Source organism: Centruroides sculpturatus, unplaced genomic scaffold (genome assembly GCF_000671375.1).
Source record: "Centruroides sculpturatus isolate CEXI.00-Female unplaced genomic scaffold, Cexi_2.0 scaffold1080, whole genome shotgun sequence".
Lineage (NCBI taxonomy): Eukaryota > Metazoa > Arthropoda > Arachnida > Scorpiones > Buthidae > Centruroides > Centruroides sculpturatus.
The window spans coordinates 164,547-191,367 of record NW_019385284.1 but is presented as its reverse complement, the minus strand read 5'-3'; the positions used below and the strand labels follow the sequence as shown (position 1 = coordinate 191,367).

The 26,821-nt window shown below is 30.3% G+C and overlaps 1 protein-coding gene across 4 annotated transcripts in view; it reads left to right on the top strand.

Moving 5' to 3' along the window:
- Positions 1-680: 680 nt before the first annotated feature.
- Positions 681-26,821, top strand: part of LOC111637173 (general transcription factor IIH subunit 3-like) — a 45,301-nt gene continuing 19,160 nt past the window's right edge. The window contains exons 1-8 of one of the 4 annotated variants that reach the window (XM_023382603.1): positions 681-802; positions 2,735-2,818; positions 5,544-5,611; positions 13,275-13,381; positions 16,997-17,118; positions 19,579-19,641; positions 23,233-23,291; positions 23,462-23,536. In XM_023382603.1, the coding sequence (XP_023238371.1) occupies positions 5,564-5,611; positions 13,275-13,381; positions 16,997-17,118; positions 19,579-19,641; positions 23,233-23,291; positions 23,462-23,536 (474 nt within the window). In that variant the 5' untranslated portion in view covers positions 681-802; positions 2,735-2,818; positions 5,544-5,563. Of the gene's footprint in view, positions 803-904; positions 1,091-2,734; positions 2,819-5,543; positions 5,612-13,274; positions 13,382-16,996; positions 17,119-19,578; positions 19,642-23,232; positions 23,292-23,461; positions 23,537-26,821 lie in introns of those variants that run through there. The other 3 variants (XM_023382601.1, XM_023382604.1, XM_023382602.1) reach the window with 3 other exon arrangements.

Genomic DNA, 26,821 nt, shown 5'->3' with positions numbered 1-26,821 from the left:
ATACACTTGTTGTAATAATTTTTATTTTTTTATTTTTTTTTTCATTTAATAACGATAATAACGCTGCACAGTAGCGTCGAGAAACGTCGCCGTAAAGTATTAAGTAAATAATAAGTAAAATCTCAATTTTCTATGTATTTTATTACCCGCTTCGGACTAGTTTTCAGCACCGTCTTTCTACAGTTAATTAGCGCTAATAAATAAATAAATAAATAAATAAATAATTGTGGGATGATGTCCGGATCCGGGAATTTTACTCCATCTTTTCTCCTGTGGCCCTGACACTATAAATTGTACACTTTCACAATAGTATAAAGACAACGAGAAAGCTTTTTATTAGTAAATTGTGTACTTAAAAATACACATAATTCATAAATACGTTTATACACAGATAAAAATAACACTCGACTATTATATTAATATTACAATTCTCTAGTCGTAGCTCAATGCGAAACAATTAATTTAACTTTTTTTTTAATTTTCTTATTTAATAACTTTTGAGAGAAAAATATTAATTAAATCATTCGCTTCATCATCAATCTTTTGGAAATGAATACAAATTCCGGACTTCTACTATAATTTATAAAACGTGCATTCTTCTCATCGCTCTTCTCGCATTCCCCGACGTCCATTTCAATCGATTTGTTCTATATAATTGAAATGTTGCCAGCTCCTGATAGCAACGGCAAAGCATTATGGGTATTGTCGTATATTGGTGATGGTGGATGGAGCTGGAAATTTGAACTGTGTGATAATTTTAATCGTTTCTCCAGTTAAAAGAATAATTTAAATATGGCAGAAGGTAATAAATATAATGGCAGTTAGTCTCGAGTGCATTATTAATATTAAATGCCATTAGAATAATTTTTTATAGTAAAACAAATTTGTTTTAAATTAATTATAGAATTGTGTATTAACAAATGAAAGACAGCTCTACTGTAACACAAGTTGAATGTCATTTTCATTGAGGCATTGAAAATTTTTATCATAAATGGAACATTTTATAGTATTATGGTGCCGGGCGGTGAGGGACGGACCGCTCCCCAAAAAATTCCTGGGGATTTTTCGACCTGGATTTCATTCTGGGTTGGTAAGTTGCCATATTGACTGCTCGGCCAAAAGGCCATCTGTATATGTAGTTTATGAAGGAATTTGTAGCTCTGATATGAGGCTTGTCGGATAATGCCCTCGCTTTATCTTGTGGATACTGCTGGTTGTCTGTTTGCTAGTGTAAGTTTATTGGTGTGAATGCAATGACTGTAATAAGCGATTTTAATATCAAAGCAAAGGAACAATTTTCTGTGGTATCATGATACAATTTAAAGGAACCTTAATATCATATGGTACTTTTTGTTTGGATACATGCAGTGATATGATTGGGCATACAAGCAACATATGCTATTCTGTGACTTACATTTGTAAATGGATAAAGCTAGTGTCTTACAGAAATGATAGGAACAAACGTGGAGATGGAAGATGAAATGATGGAGTCATTCCTGAGAAACCTTAAATGTATTCAGCCAAGCATTACCTTGCTGGAAAATGGCAGTTTTTATCTCTGCCATGAAAGGCAAACACATGAGAGTGCAGGATTTCCTAAACATATTGTTGTGGGATCAATGTCTTTCATTCTAATATTAGATGTGACTGACTCTCATGCAGGATAGCTCCTCAAACCAGGTACCAATAGTAGGAACAGTCTGTTATTCAACAGTGAAAGCAGGATTTAAGTGCTTATCAATGGTTTTCCATATTGTGGTCTGTTCCCAAACAGAATCAAGATTTGTTGTTAATTAATTAAAGACTATATGCTACCAGTCCACAGCAATTCATGCTTCTTTGTCAGAACATCATTGCAAACGAAACATTGATTTTGGGATGCCATTGACAGGATGTGTAATAGTCTCTGTGCATGCAAATTTTCTATGCTAGTTGTCTGCAAAGGGTATGGAAAGTGACTGTTCTGTAATGGGACTTTCACCTGTCTTTGAATGGGAAATAAAGATTTTGTTGGCTGTATCATACAGGCATGCCTTACATTCAAAGATAATAGGATACTGGAATAACAATTTTAAGGCAATCTGGTGGCTTTACTTGTCACACTATTGAACCACAACTTTAATCATTTACATATCTGTCTAAGACAGCAGTATGCCAAATTTTGTGGTAATTGTGTAATTCTATCTGGATTTGTAACTTTTTTGTCAATGAGAATATATGCTCTTCTGTTATGCATTTTTTGGTCATTGGAAATGTGTCACCAGATGGGTTGGTCTTAGAGTATTTTGAAATATGCTGTTGGACTTCTTATGTTGTAAATCTATAATTACAGGTTGTACATTGCTCAACTTTAACTGTTGACACATGAAATCAGCCAAAAATGGCCTTATCCATTCAAAATGAAATTGGTTGATGGAAAAATTGTTTGACTGGTTTTTCTATACTAGTTCCTCTTGTAGTCTGATGAATAAAAACAATTTAGGCTCTAGCTACATACTAGGAGAAAGTTTTCAGAGCATAGAGTTAAATGATGATGATAAATTTAAATGGAAGAAAGGAAGAGTTTTTCAGAAAGATGCAGTCATTCTTTGAATTTGACAGAATTGTTTATAGCTATAACATGTTGAAATATACTTAACAAGAGAGAGAAAAGAAAGTTTGCATTGCTTTCCTTCTTCTCTTTTGTTCCTTTGGTCTTGTTTTTTGTATCTAAATATTTTTTTCTTTTTACTAGTTACAATGAGTACCTGAAGGAGGTCTTTCAATAAGACAAAAATATTAGTGTCATGAAATGTTTTGTGATTGCTGGATTTTTAAGGTATTTCATTGTTTGATCAATAAATATCCAGTTATTGGTAAGAAGTTACTATTAAAAATTTAGAATTATTCTCAAAGCATTTTAAAATTGAAATAAAACAGGACTACTAGATATTTTTGAGTTCCTATTAAGAAATATGTACATAAAAGAGATACAGAAATAATTGTCATGAAGATTAAAATTTGAAATACAGTTGTCCCTCTATAGTCTGACGTTTTTTAATCCGACATGCTCAGTAGTCCAACGCACCTCCTGTCAAGGTACCCGTCCCCGTTACGTGTCTGCTTGCACAGAAGCATGTCGCGATGTGAATCTCCCCATCCAATTTTTACTCGATGACACACATTTCGTGTGTTTTATGTGAGCAGTTCTGTTCGAACAGTTGGAGTAGAGAATATTGTAAGTTACTGCTAGCAAAACAATGCGAAATATGTAATTATTTTCGGTAATCCGGACACTTTTGGTAATCTGACACACCTTTGGTCCCATACCTGTTGGATTATCAAGGGACAACTGTACTTGGAATGGTCTATTGAGTTGAGACTTGTAAAATTAAAATTTAAACTGTGATTTTATAGAAATTTTATTAGAGATATTAATGATATAATGATTAAATAAATTCTATTTTAATATATATTTAACAGTATTATAATTGAATATATACAGAAGTTATTTTGTTTTCTAATTATAAAGATTTTAAGCTGAAGACTAAATCTATAATATATTGAGATGTGTCATCTCTAAAAGCAATCATACAATTACTTTAAATTAAAATAAAAATTAGGTTAAACTAGTAAAATATATTGTAATTTCTTTTCACCATTATCAATATAACAGTGAATGAATTTATGAATAGTGAAATAGTCATGAATGTTTTATTCATGGATTTTGTCATATAAAGGATAATTGAGATCCTCCTCTTCCACCAATATTACAAATGCAAAAATGTTGAAAGTCAAATAATAAAAAAAAGTACATATTACTAAAATGTTTGTGAGTAATTGAAAAAAAATATCAAATTTTTTAATCTTAATGGAATGAAAAGGTGCTACAGTAAGAAGTTATTTGTAGATAATATATATTTTTAAATTTTATGTATGATATGAATATACAGGGTGTTTCAGAAATTGTGTATAAAAAATGGAAGGATTGTAGAGAGATAAATTTTGAATTGAAACTCGAGTCCATTTTTTTGATTTGAAGTGTTCTTTTTGAGTTATATGCATATACCCATTAAAAATTATCATCTGTTTACCAGAAATGTTGTCTGACATATGAAAATATCTGTTGATAATTGATGTTAATTTGATACCATTTGTTCATTATCTGCAATATTAATTTATTACTTAAATTTTGATCCTTTTACCTTGTTCAGTAATGTCTGTAAAAGCATTGGTAGCTTACTAACAAATAATACATCCTTTATTTTTCCATACAGCCATTATAACCTGTGTTGTTACAAAAAAACAAAAAGAGAGTCAAAATTTAAGTAATAAATTAATATTAAAGATAATAAACAAAAGATATCAAACTAGCATGTAATTATCAACAAATATTTTCATATATTAAGTAATGTCATTTTTACTAAAACAGGAAATGCCACAATTTTTTTGATGGGTTATAACTCAAAAAGAATGCTTCAAATCAAAATATAACCTCTCCATTTATTATTATTATTATTGTTATTTTTTTTTAAATACACATATTTCAGAAACACCCTGTATAAGATGATCATAATTAAAATAACCCTATTGTCCAGAGAGATTTAGCATTCTAATACAACAAAATCTGTATGGTGACATTTCAGGCCAGACAGAAGACATTTCCTTAAAAAATTAGTACCAAAATTTAACATTACAGCACTTTGGCACCACAAGTAATAAAAAAGCACTTTCCTTTGCATAAGCATGTGTTGCAAAGTCTGAGTATAAAAGACAACTGTTGAACATCATTATCAGTTACAATGGCCACATTATGCTTGAACACACATTTCTTATGAAGCTCTTTTCATAAAATAACAGCTATGCAGTGGCTGCATTTTGAAGAATTTCTAAAATGATCACTATTTGTGGAAACTGGGATTTGGGTGTTCAACCTAGTCAAGGGCACAAATCCATTATTTCACAAGTTATTGAAGATGCTACCAAAGCTGTTGTTGAACAGTTATTGAATAATGTTGCATACTCCAGTAATGCATATGTAGTGTCACAACAGATGGGTGTGTCCTATGGCATGATGTAGAAAGTAATTAGAAAGTTCATGTATTGTTATCATGTAAGCTTAGCAGTTGCAACCATCAGTGCCAGTTTTGGTACTAAATTTATATAGAAATGGCTTTTGCATGCTCTGAAATGCTTCATCCCAAATTTAGTTGCATTTGGACTACTAAATATGTCTAGTGTTGAATAGGAATACTTTAATTACAATCATCTAATACAATAATTTATAAAAATATCAATATGATGCCATTGTTTTAGAATAAATATTCAGCTGAAAAGTTATAAATAAGTAAAATTTTCTTTTAAATGCCTAACCAGATTCTTTAAGTTATAATGTAAATTTATTCTATGAGATGATGATGATGTATTGTGATTGTGTGCGCTTGCTTGTATGTGTACATATGTGCATGTTTAATGCAAAGAAAACATTCTTGATGTTTTTTAAATTTAAATTTTCAATTAAAATAATATATACATAAGAATTAAATTTCAAAAAATTTTTTTAGAAGGAGGTGACCTTTTAGTTATGATTATAGATCTAACACCTTCTGTTGAATTGATGAGAAAAGAAGAGGTAAGGAATAATTATAAAATTTTAATTTATTTTGAAATTTAAAAAAATTTTGTTTCATTTACAGTTAATTTAAATATTTTGTAAACAGTCAAACTCAGTCATAATGAGCATTAGGGGACTGGCAAGATTTCCTTGTTATATCTGTGAAAAGCAGTGACATAACTAGAGGGAGAGTGGGCAGCCGCTTCCATAAGGGTTTCCTATGGGTGGGTGGCAAAATTTATAGCTATGCCACTGATAATTAGTGAAATCTATCTTTTAATTTTCAATTCTAAATAAATTGATTCAAAAAAAAAAAGTACAGTAAAATGTAATTACATTATACTGTACTTTTGTTAATACTTATATAAACTACAATATAATTAATATTTAACAATTTATTTTTTATAATTAAAGATAATACTAATTAATAATATGCCCGATTTCAGTTTGTCTTTTTATCTACAAATTTTAAAATTGATGATTGCTTTATTTTTTGATAATGTCAATACTATTGAAGATGACAAAGAAACTTTCTACACACTTCGATGTTTTTAGCACCACATTCTAACTTGCAAATAATTTCTACTTTTTTGTAAACTGAGAGACATTTTCTTTTCTTTATAGACATCTTCCTCATAGAAGGGTTCGTTTCTAACTAGAGTATATAGTAATTTTACAATTGTAGTGATGATTAGGTACATTGGCAGAGCAGAGCTGGAAGTTAGTCAAGAAAGAGAGGGGATGGTCTCCAAAAAGAAAGTCAAGTGATAAATAGGCCTATAATTGATGCAGGTCATAAAAGTAATTATCCAGCGGTCATAAAACTAAGTAATAAAATTTTAATTTTCTCTCTTCCAATAATTTGATATTGCATTTCTTACTACTTGAACAGTTTTAAGAATATTCATGTATTTGCTTAGTTACTGAAAATTTGCTCATTATAATTGTGAGAAAATGTATGAAGATATGCATAAATTTATAGTTATTCATATGCAGTAACATGGTGTCAACTGGAGATGGCATCTATGATCCTCCTCCATGAAAAAACTCGCTTTTTGATTAAAGTGAGACAATATAGACAAATTAATTTGTATGTAATTATTAACTTAGCATAATTATAGCCCAATAATTTGGTAAATCATCTAGCTTTAATCAAAAATTGATTGTTTTTTTTATTTGATTGCTTACTGTTCTCTCAATTAGTTGTATTTCCTTCAGAATTAGCTCAAGGTTGCTGTTGAGAACAAATCACACAGGAACTCTCATTTTGATGGAAAAAGCAAGTTTATCTATACTAATATTATAATGAGGTAAAGTTTGTAAGTTTGGATGTAGGAGGTAATCTCCGAAACTACTCATCCAATTTTAAAAATTCTTTCACCAATATTTAGAATGGAACTTCAGAGTGGACATAGGCTGTATATTATTCCGTTAAACATTCATATAAATTAAAAGACGTCATCTAGGTAAGCGTTATATTTTTTATGCAGTGGGTGGCGAGGTGCAAGATGTGTACATGTACAAGATAGATAACCTTGCAGCAAGATACACAGCGCACGTATCCGAACTTGTATATTATATAGATGTCAAAAGCCCCCGCGGGGGAGAGAATTAAGGCTGACTGTGAAGAACTCGGCTTCTATTATACTATTTTAGATGCAGTTTTTTGCATTTTTGATTGCGCTTTAATAGGGTACGTCAAGAGAATGTACACTAAGAAGGAATTTCTCAAAATTTCCTCCCGTGGGGAGTGTTATACATTTGTAATAGATACATTTTGAGTCACAGCAATGCGTGGCCGTGTACAGCTAATTTTCTATAATTTAGAAAGGATGTGCATTTTTGGCTTAATGCACCTCTTCAGACCTATTTTATTAAATATATAGGCAAAAAATTATGTTAGAAATTACAGAATGTATTAAATTATATTTAACATATGCATACAAAATTTTTCTAAAAAATATAATTACCTAAAAATTATTATACTGACAACTGGAATAACTAATTATTGTATATAAAACCTTTGGATAAAATAATTAAAACTGAAAAAAAGTTTTAAAAAGTAAATAAATAAATGTAGTAAAATGTAACACTTTGGCAATTTGATAAAAGTGTTGCAGCTCACCTTGCCTAAGAATTGCATTAGAATAGTGAGTAAATGCTCTGCAGACCAAGGCCTTGAAGGCAGTCAACTTTTACATTGGAGGATCATGTAAAATGGTATGAAGAACATGTTGTACTGTACATAGCCTTATGAAAAACATCTGTAGTGAGAATGCCATTACTCGAAGTGATCACCACTTTGAGTAATGTGTGTTGGTGATCAACAAGTTCAAAAAATTGAATGGTGATAAACAAATCTAAAAAATGCACTTGTTGATCACCACTTTGCTCCAGACATAGAACCCTATGTGGTGGGCATAAGGGTTGTTATAGATGGCATCCAGGAAATTGTGGAAGGGTGGTTCACAAAACCAAATAATCAAAAATGTCATCGACATACTGGGAATACAGTAAGATGATATTCTAAGGACAGTAGCATGCCCTGTTCCAGTTATCTTATACCAGTTTACATAATGTGTCTGAGACAGGATGCCTGATTGGTATTCCCTTAGATTAGGAGATAAACAGTGCCTTTAAAAGTAAAGAGTGAAGAATGACAGATTAAATGCAATAACTCCAAGATGGACAAATGGTACTTGTGAGAATGCTCAATGTTTGCAAAAAGAAAGTCTCATAGCTTACAAAAGCATGGTTCAATCCTGATTGATGGATACATAGACTGGAAATCAAACACTGTAAAGAACACCTGTGATCCCAGAGTAAGAATGTGCAGTCTATGTAGTAACATGTCAGAGTATAGTTAACAACAGAAAGGGAAGTTTGGAGGTGATCAGAGATAAAATGGTTGCGAATCCTCTTGATGTGAATGATAGGAGAGGTGGTCTTATCCAGCCCGGGTCTCATTTATGTGCCTTCCTTGTGCACTTTGGCAAATGCAAAGGTGCAAGATTATGCAGGATTTGAAACAGAAGCCTTTCACATATGAAGGACTCTGGCGTTTTGTTATTTGTAAGCATTTAACCTTTTTATATGTGTTGTATTCTTTTGCAATTGTTTTTATTTTATAACTTATTACTGCATTCCTGTGCATGTGATGTTCATATACAATGAACGTTATAACATTATTTAAATTTCTGTTTCTGTTTGATTTGCATTTTACCGGTAGAACCTGAGAATGGCCTTTGTAAACATTGAAAATGTTTGTTCTTCATTAAATGTTTTTGTTCTTTTAACTCAGTGTTTCTCAACCTCTAACGAATCGTCGCCCTCTTCAACGTAGTATCGCCCCTTCAATAAAACCGTTACATTGTATCGCCCCCTTCACTACAAAATTTCGATGCCGAGGGCCAAGGTTAACGCCAAATTCGTACTACATTGAATAGACTAGTGACTAGTATAATGTTATTTGTTTAATTATTGTGCGATATAACGAATAAAATATCTAATTATTCTTAATATAATGTTTTACTATATCTCCCAGAAAATTGTTTTTTGCCCCCCAAAATATAAATTGTTATTAATTGCCCCCTCAATATGGAAAAATGCCCACATGGGGGTGATATCGCCCCCGTTGAGAAACACTGTTCTAACTGGATTTTAGGTTTGGGAGTATTGTAGTAATATTTGGATATATACATGTAGAGTTTTGAAGTTTAACAACTCTTTAGTTCTTAAAATTAGATATATAAAATAGATGCTAGATTAACAGATTACAATTGAATTATTATATGTATGAATTCAGACTTATTTTAAAGCAAAGACAAATTTTTCAGTTTTGAAATTGTCTTTTGCTAGTTTAGATATATTTATCAATTTAATCAGAGTAAATATACAGTACAGTATATAAAATGATCAATACAAAACCTTCCTCACTTATTTCTAGCCGTTTATACACAAGTACAAATGTTTTCAGTCTTAATAGGCCTTCTTCAGGTACACTGTGGTCTGTTAGAGTGTCAGTTGGTAGAAGTTTAAACGGTGTCCGTTTAAGCATCGGTTGGTAGAAGTTTAAACGGACACCATTTAAACTTCTACCAACCGGCGCTCTAACAGACCACAGTGTACCTGAAGAAGTACCTGAAGAAAAACGTTCATACTCATGTATAAATGGCTAGAAATAAGCGAGGAAGGTTTTGTATTGATCATCTTAAAATAGTTCTAGCTACAAATGCATAGAACAGTATATAAAATTTGATTCAAATGTACATAATAAAGAAAAATTATACCAAATTTTTATTTATGATGTCTACATTCTTGATATAAGAACAGTTCATAACACTTTGAATGTTGACTTCAGAAACAATTAAACAACTATTCTCAAAGAGGAGTTAGGAAAAGGAGTTATATCACATTTAGAAACAGAACTTTACTATATCAACATCTATAGAAGAAAGTAATAAATAATCTCATGGATGTGACTGTTATATTGTATTTCACTCAAAATTTTACTAAGCCTACATGTAACGTTTAACTATCTTTCCAACTTCTACAAAGTTAACAGAAAAATCAAATCTTTATGGTAGAACATACTCCTAAAAACTTTCCCTATATTAGAGAGAACAGCTCTACTAATATGAACCAAAATAAGTATTATAAATGAAGTCTTTGATTTTTCTAAAGATTTTTAACTTCTCAAATGTTATCCCAAAAAGAATTTTCCATACCATTCCAAATTTCTGAATCATGCATCATGTAATTTAATTCTTAACATGCTTCCTGTTAAAAATAAAAATTTTTCATTTTTTTAGGATTGATTACTTGCAATCCAGACACAGTCTTATGTATTAAAACTGGACTAAATTCAAATTTAACGACTAATAAAAAAATAATTTTTATACCTGTGAAATTAAAACAGGTGATTTCTATAGAAAAATTCTTCTAATTTCAAGAATCACCTTCAAATTTTCCTATCATACAAGAGTCAAAAGATATAGATGCATCTTTGTATAATGAAATACATGCAGAATAGTATATTGATGTAGCACAGTTATCTTTGAAGATCATTCTTATGTGGTTTTGTTTTTTTTTTATTTACACCATTTTGAACATGGACAGATATATCAGGCTGGAAATCTACATTTTGTGTGGATTCAGACCATGATTCAATCCCACATTCCTTGCACCAAAAACAGCTGTTCTGTAAGCTGACTTGCAAAAACTCTACTGTGACATGTACGCTGTTAAGAATCTTAAACATATGTGAATGTTTTAAAAGTGTTAATAAACTTATCATTAAATTAAATTGCATTTGGATATTGATTTTCTTTTGTACTCCTGCTTACTCTGTCTCATAAGAAACCAGCAATAGTCTCCATCATCACTGGATTCACTTGATATTTCTTTTCCATGGTTGAAATGTTTGGTGAAACTTTCCATCAATGTTTGTTGTTAACATCTCCAAGATTTTTGGGGAAAAATTTATTTGATTAAAAGACATTGACATTCAAGTTCTCATGTCTGCACCATTTACAATCTTATACCCTACACAGACATGAAAACTTGAATGTTATGGAGACATTTTGTAAAGCAGCAGTTGCAAAACTATGTCCTACAATATGTAATAACATATTGATGAGGGTTGGAAGATCAAAATGCATTTATGAGAAAAATGAAGAAAATAACATGAAGTAATGGTTTTAAAGTCTTTTAATACCGGTTTATAGTTATTTTAACAGTTGTCTCACATGAAAAGTCAGGAAAATGAAAAGGATAATTGTGAATTTTTATTGAAATTTTTATAAAAATTTATATATTTTTAATATAATTTTGAGTAGTTCAATATCCAACTTTGGTAAATATTTTTGTATTTACCAAAGTCAGGTATTGAACAAAAAATTTTGATGGAAAAAATGGGTTTCTTTTCTATAATTTAACAGGATATGCATTTTGGACTTAATGCCCCTCTTCAGTCCTAAAAATATTATAGTGACAGCTGGAATAACTAATTAATAAAAAGTTTGGGTAAAATGAGTGAAACTGTAGAAATAAAAATTATTTTTCTTTCTACAGTTTACACTTTAAAACGAATTAAAACTGGTTAAAAAATTTTTTTAAACCATTTTAATTGGTTTTAAAGGTTTTACATTTTAGTACCTTTTTAATCAAAAACTTTTTATACATTTTAACAAAATTATATTTATTTTTACAGTTTTACTCATTTTACCCAAAGTTTTTATTAATTAGTTATTCCAGCTGTCACTATAATATTTTTTAGGACTGAAGAGGGGCGCTAAGCCCAAAATGCATATCTTGTTAAATTATAGAAAATAAACCTACTTTTTCCATCAAAAAAGAGTTCCTGTGTGATTTGTTCTCAACAGCAACCATGTGCTAATTCTGAAGGAAATACAATTAATTGAGAGAACAGTAAGCAATCAATTTAATTCCTTTTACATTAAAATTTAAACATAGTCATCATAATTATATACTTTTTATTTTAAAAATTAGACTTAAAAAAATTTAATATTTTTATCAGTTAGCTTTAATTTTTAATGAAGTTATTATTTAATGTGAAAATAAATGAAACAATAATGAAGTTGAATAATTTCACCATGTCTTTGATATATAAAGTATATCAGCAATCAGCTATTATAAGGTCTGGTAGGACTCATCACTGATTACAAGAAGTGCCCAATGTAACTGAAACTTAATGTTTTCTCATAAGAAATGAATCAATAGCTGCCTTTTAATTTGTTCTCAGCAATATGTGCATGGTTTTCTGTTATTTGGAGTTTCTTCAGTTTTGTTTTTGATCTGTAGGTTTAGAAGTTGGGAGGGGTCATCTTATACAATCAATGAGCTGCACATGTGAAATGCAGACTGAAATTTGGTCTGTGAATTTCACTTGAAAATTTTAAGTTTTGAATCTTAGTTTTAGAACAAGCAAGTCAATTTGACTCACAGATTTTGTAGTCAAGTGTAAGCTTTGATAAGGGCTTTAATATCTGAAAACTGTGATATGATGTGACATTTACTTGCTGAATTTCAAAACATAGTCATCAGAATTGATAAGAAACAATTTTTTTTCTTTATAAGTAAAATTCTTGTTGCTAATGTTATAACATTTAATAATAGTAAAAATTTATTAAGTAAAATTAAAATAATTTAAAAACTCAACATGTTTGGACTGTGTATTACAATAAATTTGTTGTTATTTTCCTTGTCTTAGAATTTAATACTTAAACATAAATAATAATAATTTATATACAGTTATGTCCCTGATTTAACAGATTAATTGGGTGGGGCAGAAAGATCATTAAGTTGAATGTATCTTAAAACTGTATTTTTAATAACAAACTTACATTGTATAAGATGTATTAAAATGTTATAATGTACATTGAGTAATTTATAATTATGGACTCATTGACCTCACTTTTAATATGTTCTGTTTTCAAATTATAAAAATGGTTCTAAATTTTTCATTTAGGACTGAAATATTTTTTTCTGTCAAATCAGGATTCTTTAAAGTGAGAGCTTACAGTAATTTATTTATTATTAATTTTTTATGTTAATTTATATTCTTCTTCGTTGTTTCAAAAGCATAGTTTTTAATATAACAAGACTACTAAATGTTATACAATGATTAATGTAAAAAATAATTTAATATTTTTTTTATTAGCATGTAATAACACAGTGCATTGATGGAATAATGGTGTTTTGCAATTCTCATTTAATGTTGAGTTCAAGAAACAAATTAGCTGTGATTGGTTGTTATACACACAAAAGGTAACCATTTAAATTGTTTTTATAGTTAATGAGTAAAATTTAATGAATTTTATTTTAGAAATAATTTTCTTATTCTTTATATTAAGAAAAATCTTTAGTTCATTTCTAATGGTTTTGAGTCTTAATTTTGTTATATCAGGCTTGAAAATCTGAAAAATTTAGCAAACATCTAAAACACTTTTCATTAAAAATAAAATGTAATGAAACATGTAATGAAATAATGATATGGCTTTTCAAATACTATTAGTTACTCTACAGGATGTCATGGAAGTTGCCCTGTGGTTTTGTTCTTACAGAGAAGCTATCAAGACACATTATATGTCAGAACATATCTTATACCTTACTTGTCCAGAACATCAGAATGAATGAGCTCCATCATGATCAAGGTAGAGTCATACAATTCCATGTTCATTGAAATGTTTTGCTGAGATAATCTGGTGTGAGAAGAAAATTCTCTTTCACTGAATTCTTCAACTCTTCTGTTGTCTAGTGGTGCTGTTGATTGACTTTTTCTCTAATGAAACTCCACAAGGCATTGTCTGAAGTTGTAAGGTTGGGATTCCTTGGTGACCATGGGAGAAGTGCTGGGGATGCTTCTGATCAACTAACTAACCATCTGTTTTGTAACAGTTCATTCAAGTACCTGTGGATGCTTAATTCAAAATGAGCAGGAACAGTGTTATGTTGAAACGTGATGGTATTTGCTATTTTTGCCTCCATTAGCAAAGGACAAAGCCTCTTTTGGAGCAGCTTTTCATAAATAGCCAATGGTTTTTGGACTGTTATTTTTTGATGGTCATATCAGTGCAGATCAATGTGGACTTTGTCAAAGAGAAAGTCAGTCAATAACCTTACCAGAAGAGTTAAAGAATGCAGTGATAGGAGCATATTCTCTTCGCATACCAAATTATCTTTTCAAATATCTTGGAAAACTTGATGCTATATCAGACTGTCTTCATCATGATGGATCTCATACTAATTGTTCTGACAAGTAAATTATAAACTAAGCTATGTTATACAATATGTTTTGGTATTGCTTTTACAAGGACAAAAAAATGTGGTGACATAGAAACATGGGATCCCATACATATCCTATATTATATATATATATTAATTTCTTAATAAATATATATATATATATATAACCGCATTAAAATCTCTTTTTTAACTGGAAAAAAAAACTAAAAAGATCAATTTATGTCACTTGCAACTGCTTAATCTAAAGTCATTTAAGCGCATTATTCTCTGACTTGGTGGAGAAAAAAATGGCAACATATGCTTTGACCGTTGTAACTGATGTACAGAGTTTAGGAAAGAGAAGAGAGTCGTCAGAGTTTTATTACTGTTAGTCACATCATGGGGAAGAAAGAGGAAAAGAAAATATCCAATTATGAGATGATTAGCCGCTGTTTCGTCACGGAAGAAGCGCTTAGGTATGTTTAGATGGTTTGATGNAAGTCCAATATATTTCACTTTTAGGTTAAATTAATGTATATCAATTAAAAAGAAACAATAAAAATATTCACTTAAAAAAAGTCAGTTATTTTAGATTGTAAACTACAACACGAGTATGAGAGCTATGCAGACTAACCCACTGTCACGTCGTTTAAAGGGGTGGCGCATCTCACCCCACCGAATCAGGTGGTGACAGTACCACCCACAATCGTTCTAGGAAGGGACTCTGACTGAACACGTAGTAGTTTCTTTGATAAATAAAATTTATAATTTAATTTTGTAAATTTAAGAGTGCTTCAAATATGACGTTAAAACAGGGTTTTATATCGTTACAAGTGGGTTTTTTAACATTATCTAGTATAGTAAAATCGTGGGACCGATAAAAATTTGACGTTATATTAGGGTTGTCGTTACATCCGATGTCGTTATAATTGGGTTAAACTGTATATATATTAAGAAATTTTTATAATTTGGAATTAATTTAAAGCAGTTAGGCAAAATAAAATATGTTTACAGATGGAATGAAATTATTATTGTCCATATTGTTTAACAACAAACAATTTCTTAGATTTGAATCAGTAACATGTCTTAAATATTTTAATCATATTATGATATTATGTTGCAAAAATTTGAAAGCATAAATGTCTGAGTAATAGCTGGCCCACTAGTGGCCAAGTGGATAAAACTGGTCAGTGAACACTGGCCATTGGTCACAGGTTTGCACCTCACCAACTGGCTGATCATATGGAGTTATTCAAGTTTTCTTTACATTTGTAGCGCCTAAATAAGGGCCATTTTTCCATATAAAATCCTCCTGGGAGGCATCCCCTTGGTAGATCACCTGCATGTAGCATTGCCATATACAAACAGAGCAATAGCTTTTTGGACTATTTTCTATCAGAAAATAGTCCAAAACGCATTTTGGGTTTTTCGTTTCCATACTTATGTAGTCATTTTTATGTTTATTAAATATTTTCACTTTGATTCCTGAAAATTTGTGCCCATTGGTCTGATAAGCCCTCACTATTGTCTGTCTCATGGTTGTTGATAATTTAATTAATACAAATTATACCAAAGGCTAGAAGCAAACTTTTGTAATAAGTATAATTTGCTTTAAAAGTCAAACTTTCAAAAATAAATATTTAAATACTGTATTAATAACAAACCTCAAATAAGTTTGTGCAAAGGAAGTAATAACCACCTTTAAATAGTAACTACAGAGAAAATATGCAGTTCAAAATAATAACCATGACTATTATTTAAAAAGAAAAATATTTAGTAGTTGTACAATGATATCAGTGAGAAACTAGTTTAAGATTTTCTGCCTAATAAGGAGTGATTGAATATATATAATTCATACTGCTAAATATAAAATAAGATTTTTAAAAATTTATTTATTTTTAACATTTACATATTTAATTTCATTGTATTATATATTTTAAGATATTAATATACAAGCATCCCCCTACTTATGTTTCTGAAAATCAGAAAGATTTTCAGAAACATCAGTAATCTGTTTCTGAAAATTCTACAGGACAAAGTTAATTGAGAGCAGCCTATTTTCCATTATTTTATATTGGAAAAATTATTATCAGTTACATTAAACCAAATTACCAACCAACTTTCTAAAATGTAACTAAAATAAATAAAACATGTATATCAAAGTAATAAATTATCAGAAATGAAAACCATATTGTTTGGTCATCAAGAAGTGATGGTTTAAGCATCACTTCTTGATGACCAAACAATATTATTTTTATTTTTGATTTTTTTCTACTCTGTGGGCTCTAAGGTTTTTTTTATATATCCATTGTGGGTTCAGCCAGGCTCACAAAGAAGGTGACTGAGTGTGAAGGATAGGGCTTGAGATCTAGGATAGACTACCATAAAATTTTTTAGGTTGATTACACAGATTTTATCTTTGGTCTGATAGAATGGGTTGACACTTTAACCACTTTAGCCATCATCTAGCCCCATCACAAAATTTGAGAATTAAGAACTGAAAGACATTCTATTGGGAAAAAGTTCAGCTGGAATGTCTGTGTGTGTGTATATATAGACATACAGACATTCCAGCTGAACATATATGTGTGTGTGTGTGTGATGTATATGTATTTATAATAAAGAAAATTGTAATTTTTTTAATAATTTTTTTTCTAGTTGCTTTCTTTATCCTCATCAGAATGCAAAAACTGTTCTTCAGTCTAAAGATGGACAATATGAATTATTTTCTGAAGTTGATAATTCAATTAAAGAAAATATCAAAAGTCTTGTTCTAGAGAGTAAGAATATTTTTATGAATTAACTATTTGTATATAGATGTATTATAATAAATACAATTATATAGACTAACTTGCATGATATCAAATTATGTAATTAAATTTCAGCAATGTAAATACACAGTATCAGTAATATCATATTGTTTGGTGATTTTATTAATATTATAGTCGTTATTTATCCCAATAGCATATGGCAGTGGTTGGCTTTGGTAATATCAATACTGTATAGCCAATTTTGTCAATATTTATGCATTCAGCAAATTTATGTATAATGGGGGAATCCGGGGTTAAGAGAGAGTTCTTTTGTCCATGTTCAGCTTCAGATCTGTTAGGTCTGCCCATTTTGTCAGTGGATGGGATCGTAGAATGGTTTCGTTGTTACAGGAAATTTTTACGATCTTCCGTTTTGAGTTTTCCTGACACCAGCCTAATTAGCATGTTAGGCCCGCAATGTGAAGTTTTCATACTTTTATCCGAGGGGAGGACTCATTTCTGTTAAGACATCAGCATATATTTTAGATTAAGAATGAGACTATTTTAAACAAACTAAAGCAAAATTTAATAAAAATGACAATAAATAAAACACAAATAGGAAGTTAAATATGAACAGTTTCTAAAGTCCCTATTTAAATGCAAGAGAAAGAGTTTACATCATTATAAACATATTACCTTGGTTAACAATTGTTGATCTTTTCGTTGGACGAATGGACAATTGGTTTTTCATTGATATTCTTCTTCTGGAGAGGTTAATTAGCAATACTCAGCTGATGGTTGTCAATATATGGCTTGAATTGGGACTGGAGGAGGATTACTGTAGGTTGGAATATAATAATAAAAACGGCAAAAACTGTGAAATGGCGAAATGGCAAAACGGCCTCAAATGGTGGGAAATTGCCCTTTTTATATGTAAGTCTCTTCCAATCGAAATTTGGGGTTTGTATCAGCTGACGGGATGTACAAATGAGTCAAACGACCAGATGTTCATTAAAATTTGAGATAAGCTCTTGTGAAAGGAAGTTCGATTTACCTTTTTGAACACAAAAGTGACAAAAGTGTTCCTTTTTAATGGGAAAAATTACTTTAATATAATTTCTTGAATTTATTAAGGTAGTTTCTATTTGAAAGGAAAATGTCTTTTGTTTCTAATTTACGAAGGGGTAGCAGTCTGGACCAAGGCTCAAATTCTAGCTGTTTTCTTTAGATTGATTAATTAAAATGGGTTTTTGTAATAAATTTTATATCTTATTTTCAAATTCTCATGTATAACTATCATTTAATGTATATTAGCATTTTAAATAAACCCTGAAGGTCTACTGCAAATTTTAAAATTTAAATTTAAAAATTTGAACTTTTTTTATTTGTAAATAGAGCATGCTAAAATGTTGGATTAGTGTCAATCAGTATAAATTATTCAATGCACATTATATTATTATTTTATTCATATTTATACATTATAATAACAACTGAACATATCTTGCACATTTTAAATTTGTTCTTAGTATATGTTTTTAAAATGTGTTTGATTTAATAAACTTTTACAATAGTGGAACTCCTTCCCCAACTAGTCCATTAAATTGAAAGTCTACTGTATTATTAAAAAAAGTTAGGCTGACACCAAACCATACAAATTCAAAATCATTGGTTGGAACTTCAGAATATAATTTACTAGTAGCTCGGGACGCCCCCTAGTGGGCGTTCTTTGCAAATTTCCATGAGGCATGGTTCCTTTGACTTTTTTGTTCCTATCAATATGCTCTACAGCTCTGTTAAAGTCAGAATGGTAAGATTTACCCTCCGAATGAAGAGGTGGCAACCCCCCAAACCGTAGACCCCTGTACTAACAATAAAGTCAAAGGAACCATACCCCTACTCGCGACCCTTCGAGAGATATAAGCCCCTGAAATAATAAATTCCTATTACAAATATACTGAATTATTTATATTGTTATATTGACCAAATAATAATTTATTGGCCAAATGAATAATAAAAATTTATATTGTTAATTTAAATAAGAATTAAAATTGTTAATTTGAATGTTTGAAATATGACACACGATAGGGGCGCCTCTAGTATCCGTTATCAAACGGTTACAGGACAGACGGATACCCGTTGAATGGGTTATATATATATAGATAGCTATAATACAAATGAGTATTACTTGTTGTTTGCACTTTATTTAATAATGTAATATTTATTTACATTACTTGAATTACGTACATTATTTATTTTATAATGTATTTATCATAAACAAAGTTTAGAATTTTAATACTTGACTTATACGATTGATTTTTTCCCTCTCTATTTGAATTTTTTTTTTCTCTATTTGAAATCTTTATTTTGATTCACCTGTGTTACTTTATTATTTGTAAATATAAGTATCTATATTTAGGAATAATTTAATACTTTTCTAATTTAAGGATGAGTTGTAATTAAATAATATAATTATTTAAATATTTTTTATAGATACACAAGAAATTGTATCAACTGATTCACTTCTTGCAGGTGCAATCTGCATGGCATTATGCTGTATCTTTTATTATTTGTTTTTATTTATTATAATTATATAAAAGTTTTTGAATATTAGATTATTGGTCATTACACTTTCAACATCTATGGAATCCTCATTTCTGAGTATTATTTTTTTGGAACTCTTAAGCAATTATGCTTAAAGAAATAGTGTGAAAACATTTCAAATTTTTTTATTTTTTCTAAGTAATAAAACTTCTTATAGTTAAGATGTAGTTTAGAAATTTTCTATTTTTTAATATTTTTTAATGAAAATAAAAATTTTGCATAGATATTTATAGAAGATTGCTTTTGAATATCAGTATTTTAGATCAATTGTGATTTATTATTTATTTATGTAAAATAATAAATTTATTATCTTCAACAAATAAAAAGAAAAATGTATTTATTATTATTATTATTATTAATTTTATATTCTTTACATGCATTTTGTATTTAATATTTTTAATGTCATTGGTAAAAGTATTTGTTGATTATAGATTTCTGTTGGATATGTTACATATGGATATATATGAGAAAACTACAGAAAATTTGACTCCAAAAATCTCAAAACAAAACAATATCAATGATTTTTCCATGAGCACAAATTTGTTGTGCTCATGGAACAAATTGGCTCATGTGCATGGCTCATGTGCACAAATCTTTGTGCACAACAAATTCTTCGTTGTGCACAAAGAATTTTGACTGGAAGAGCAGTGAGCTTGGAAGTTTACAAAAGAGTGAAAGATCAACTGCTGAAGGGAATTTGGCACATTAGGTTGGACATGACAAAATTTGATGACTGATTCTTGCTGCACAATACAATGTGTCCAAATATATCAATATTGTAGCCATTGTCAAGCAGTTTCTCAGATAGAAAGCATTATAATTCTTAAGCATCCATTTTACTTACTGGATTTGCACCTGCCAATTATTTTGTTTTCCAAAATCAAATTCTACTAAATGATACTATTTTGACACTATTATAGATGTCCAGAAGAATTTGACACTTGAATTGAAGAAGGTTCCACAAATTGAGTTCTTCAGAATTATCCAGAAGCTATATGTACGTGCCTACAGGTTTATAGAGGTAGAAGGGATGTTTGTTGAAAGTTAGAGTAATAAATGCTTTTCTCCAGATTTTAATTCTTTTGAATTTTCCTAATACTTTTCAGATGAATTGTATTTTATTCATATGTTGTCATGAATTTTTTTCCAAAACCACTAAAGGCACCTACATGTATGCCTTGACTTTAGTGCTCTCTCATTCATTTTCTTTGCATCAATTCATGCTTTAAATGAGCAATTATTTATTGTGACATCACAATGCTGGGCTGCAATTTGTAATCATATTCTTGATTTATTTAATTTAAAATATATGTTCTCTATCTTAAATTAGTAGTGTTTTGCCCCCTGTGCATTATACTTTTCTTGATAACAACAGGGCCATGCCAGTCATCTATGCAGCTATTAAGAGGAAAATTTTTGAATTGAATTCACATGACTTCTGGTCTAGACCCCTAAGCTTTCCATATCTGGTCTTGACTTTTATTTATTTTACTCCATTCTTAACATTAAGGAAGGTGAGACAGATGGATGACAGTGGGAATTTATAGGTCTACAATTTTTTCAAATTGCAGCCAATGATATTACCAAACACTTATTTTAGCTTGCATCTTGAAATCTGATATTTTTATGGTTATTTTCCTCTGTATACTGCTAATAAAACACACCTTTAATAATCCAGCTAATAAAAATTAATAATGTAAAAACGTTTTTGATCGTTTCGTAACGATTTTCTTCAGTTACCATAACATAGAATAAAATCGAACACAGAAAAGTTTTTTGTGTTTGATTTTATTCTATGTTATGGTAACTGAAGAAAATCGTTAAGAAACGATCAAAAACGTTTTTACATTATTAATTTTTATTAGCTGGATTATTAAAGGTGTGTTTTATTAGTAGTATATTTATCCAGTTCGTTCGTTATATAAGTATTCCTCTATATATAATAACTCTCATAGAACTGTTTAATAGCTTCTCTTTAGAAGTTGGCTGTCAATTTTTTCTATTTTAGTTCTGTGTAATAAATAGAAGTTAAGATATTGACTCTTTAACCCATGTCATTGGATATCATTGACATAAAATTTTTTTTTTTTTTTTTGTGAGATAAGTAGGGGGTCAGGGGTTATTCCCTTCTGACCACTAAATCTGCATGGGCTGGTAAAACCTGATCTTGAGGTCGTTGGATGGATAGGAGAGCAAATCAAATGGGAGTGCATTGGTAGGTTGGCAGGGGTCCATGGACAAACAAAAGACAGGTTTTAACGTAACAAATATATAAAATTTATTATAAAACTAAAGCTAGAATATACAGATCTATACATGAATAAATGCAGTTACAAATTGAAGTGAATAAATGCAGTTATGAATGCAAACAAATAGGCTTTAACTAAACGTGTGCTTGACCTAATTTCCCTGTTCTAAGTTTTTCTGCAGAGAGAGTTTACAAGTTTAGCCCCCTTTTTAAATACCTCTTATGTGTATTGAAGAGTTGATGTGGAGAACATCCTTCGTATGGATGGGTCATTGTCATGGATGCATTTCCAACCTGTTTCTTCTCCTCTTCTTGGATCCTGTCCGAGTATGGAGGTCTGGGAGATGAAATACACACAACTACCAAATTAATGTTCTGATTAACTGCTCTTACTCTCGGAAGCATGGATAGATCCATGCTTCCGAGACAGGGCCATGCCAGTCATCATGGATAGATCCATGCTTCCGATGATCATCTCTTTTATTCTTTCATCGTGGGAAAGTGAGTCACGTGCTCGTCCAATGTTGACAGTTACGGTGCCAAATTGACACTTATGAGTCAATTTTCCTATCGGATTGTTATGACTAAAAGTAACCTCTGCTCTAATTCTTACCAAGATTGTTTTGCTGTCAAATTTATTTACAAATTCCTTGACAAATTCAATTTCCGACAATTATGAAAATTCACAGATCTCACATTTTACTTAAATGCTAAAAATAAACTAAAAATAATATTATTTATTTAATTAATATGTAATATGTGATAAATAAAATAGAAATGAAATAAGAAAATAAAAATAATTGTCATTTGATGGTTATTGGTATCTTTGACACTTAATGCAGTTTAGACAGTTTCATTTCAAATATTCTGTTTTACTTATTATAATAACATCAACAATTTTAAACTGCTTATCAGAAGTGTCATGTTTTCACTGGCCATTTCAGAAATGAGGTATGAAGTGTTGTGGATGAAGCAAAGTTTTATTCTATTATCTGTATGTATTACATGACAGAAATATTATACTTTTTTACAGGATTTAAAATGTCAGTTTTATTTATGACCATTACATTCCTAGAATTAATTTATTTCAAAAAGTTAATTCTTTTATGATTTGCATTAAATTATTGACATTACATATTGTCAATAATTTAAAATTAATGTAGATATTGTTAAGTGATTTTATTTTGGTAATGTATAAATATAATAAATATGAATCATAAAATTTGAATTTCAGCAAACAATTTAATTTAAAAAAAAAATTAGTTTTGTAGCATATTTTCCTATATAAACATCAGATATTAATCGCATTAGAAAAGAACAGTTGACTAATAAAAATATACCTTCAAGAATTTTGGTAAGATAACATTTTTCTGAAATATTAATTTTAATAATAGAAACTATATATAAATAAAATTTTTATTAAATATAAAGTTTTGATATTTTAAATTTCATTTTTATCTGCATTAGAATTGTTTTGATAAATTGACAAAGTTGTTTAAAATTAATGATGAAACAATATTTTAGGTTTTTACATCATCAGGTGATAATGCGTCCCAGTATATGAATTTTATGAATGCATTCTTCACTGCACAAAAAGAGGTATTTGTTATAGTAATAGATTTTATTGATAATGTAGACAATTCTAAAACATCAAACAGTATTTGAATATTATTTATTATTAACTTTACAAATGTTATTAATTTTAAATATTTTCTTACTGTGATTAGTTTTGGTTAATATCTTATCAGTTTTTCTCATTCTATTCAATTTATAAAACTAATATGAAATCACGAATAAAACTTATTATTGTAAAAAATAATTCATTTTTTAAAATTGAAAAGGTAGTATTACACGACAGGAATATTTTACTACTGTGATAATATGCATCTTTTATTTTTTTGTCTTTAACTTATTCACTCTTAAATATTCTAAAAAAATTAGGCAATGAATTGCAATAAAAATAAATATTTGTACTTTAAAAAAGCAGCAGGAAATTATCATATGCTCGAATTTAAAAAAATGATTATGTGGCTTGAAATTAGTGTATTTTGTTGTGTGCAAGTGCATTCATATACATATGTGCTATTATTACACTGTTATAACATTTTACAGTGGAGCATTGATTATCCAACCCCTGATCAACTGTCATATTGGTTAATTGACCGCGTTCTAGTTGGCAAATTCAAATGTCCACTAATGATGTGGCACTACAATATTTGGCTATGTTTGGCTACTTTAATATTAATTTTGTTAAATTTTTGCATGTTTTAGCTGGCAATACTGGCTCGACCATGAAAGTGAGGCCAGTATTTAAACAAGGCTTAATTTTCTAATTATGAGTGGTGGCTTGTTTTGTTAGCAATAAAATAACTTATAAATAATTTTTAATGATACAATAGTGATGATTATTTTAAAAACATTTTGTTAGGCTTAACATCGATGAAAATTCAACACGAAGTAAGTTAATAGTGATATACTAAATTACATGGGATATACTAATATATTAATATACTATACTAATAATGTATTTTTTCATACGTTTTGGTTATTCGTTTTTTTCAGTTATCCGATCAACCCCAGTCCCCAATTGAGTCAGATAATCGATGCTCTACTGTAATTTTAAGAGATGACAGTAATTAAATTGTGATATTTCAAAAATTTATTGTCACTTTCTTCTCTATAGTGTAGAAGGGTTCATTGGTAGATATAATTGTTTTGGCACAAAGCTACAAGGTTCTGTGCTATATTAAGTTAAAAGTTGATGCACAACAGACTTTTTATATACTTTATATCGATTATCTGACTCAATTTTATATCAAGGTGCACTGTAAAGTACTATATTATTTTTTTCGACTTTCCAACGATTATCGACACTACTGTGTGCCGGAAATAGCCGTTCCCTAACGGGTACTTTACGCGGATTCGCGTTAGTGTGCCAGGCCTGGACTTTAAGCGTGCACCGAATTAAATAATGACAAAGTTTGTCAATAACAAAATCAAATATTTAATTAAACTTCTATTAATAAACTCTATACAGTATTTAGTAAAAATCAAACAATAATTTATTCAATGAAACTCAACAAGAATCAATCCGACAAACTCAAATCAATCTATTTCTAACTTAATTCTATTCCCCTTTGGAATTCGACAAAATCAAAGAATTAACTTATAAACAATAATTCTTATAAATTAAAGATCCTAATCGTCACCTCAATATACTAGGAACCTATTTCCTCAACTCTCAAGACTTTCTATAATCGTCGATCCACAAATCGAATAACTTCAAAATCCTATCGGACACCTCTCTCGTTCACTGCTACGAAGCTCACCAAAGCTCGTTGCTATCAGGAATTCACCTCGTTCGTTTTCACTTGAGTTAGAGGCTTTATAGTGTGAGGTGACGTCACAATTCTGAATGAGCTCACTCTCCTCATTTACATACTTATCTGTAACATTAAATTTTTCTCGTTTATCTGGCAGATTATTTTCCGACAATACTTCGCTAACCTTTTACATTATTCTTTTTAACAATTATCGGGATGCTTTATTATTTTAAGGTTTAGCGATTCCTAACTGGGTTGTGGGGTCTCCCCCCCCTTTTTCTCGGTGCGGACTTACTTTTTTCCGCTTGGGAAGCGCAAGTGTGCGCGAGTTTTTCTACGGCGCTTTTCTTTCGTCGGTGAGTTGGTTTTTCTTCTATTTTTAAGTTACTAAGGTGAATGGTGAGGAAACCTTCGTCTTAACTAAACATAAGCCCCAAACAAAATATAATGAAAGCAAAATAAAAGTAAAATAAAAATAAAGCTCAGACTTGGTTCCTTACACCCCTTCCCCTTTAGATTAAAGAGAAATTTATTTCTCTTTTCATTTAAAGCCAAAAATCTCCAACTCTTCTCTTCTAAAGGAGTGCGCCTTATATACAATTGCTGCCAGGTTTACAATTAAATACATCCCTTACAGTGATTTGACATAAGCGAGAGTGACTCGTTGCTTAATAAATTTATTTTAACTTAGTTATACAATTGGGGAAAATGTTGACATAGAATCACATACGAGTTCCAAGGCTTGTTGCCATTTTCACGCTCTTGTTTGGCGTGAACTGGGGTGAAGCGTTAACCCCAAAATTTTTCCTAACGATTTATTATCTTTCTTCACGCTACGGACTGATTGTCGGTTATAGTTTAGCATTGTTAATTGTTTTAGTGAATGGTTACCCCAGTCCGTTATCGTGAGAAAAACTTTTTTTTTTTTTTTAAACTCCCCCCCGTTTAACCAAAATCCTTTCCCCTCTAGGGATCCTTGGATTACAATTAGTTTGGTCAAGGACCATCTGTAAAGAAAACTATATTCACCTATGGTTTCCTTCTCTATCTTTGAGCTCTCGGCTTCCTTGTGAGACCGGCGAGTTGTCTGTAATCCACTCGTTGTGTCGGTCGTAATCGTCGCTGGATGACTCCAGACGGTCTTGCTCCGGCGATGGACGGCGAGAATGTTCCGTGATCCATCGACGATCCCGTAACGGAGCGTGATCCTCTATCGTTGCCCCTATCGGTTTCGGGTAGGGGTGTAGTAGTTTTCCTCTTCGGAAAAAGTGTGTATCGCTTCAGATTAGCGATATGTTGACTTCCGTGGCTGGCCCCAGTGTGGGGATCTTTTATCTCGTAGACTACTGGCGAGATAATCTTAGCGATCTCGTAAGGTCCTGACCACTTAGGTGCCAATTTAGCGCTGAAGCGTCTTCTAGAAGAAGAAATAGGGTGAGCTTTTAAGACAACTAATGAACCCACCTTGAATGTATCTGGCCGCCTTCTTAAATTGTAAGCCCTTCTCTGTTTTTGTTGCGCAGTTCGCACGTTGTCTCGGGCTTGTTTTCTTATCTGCTGC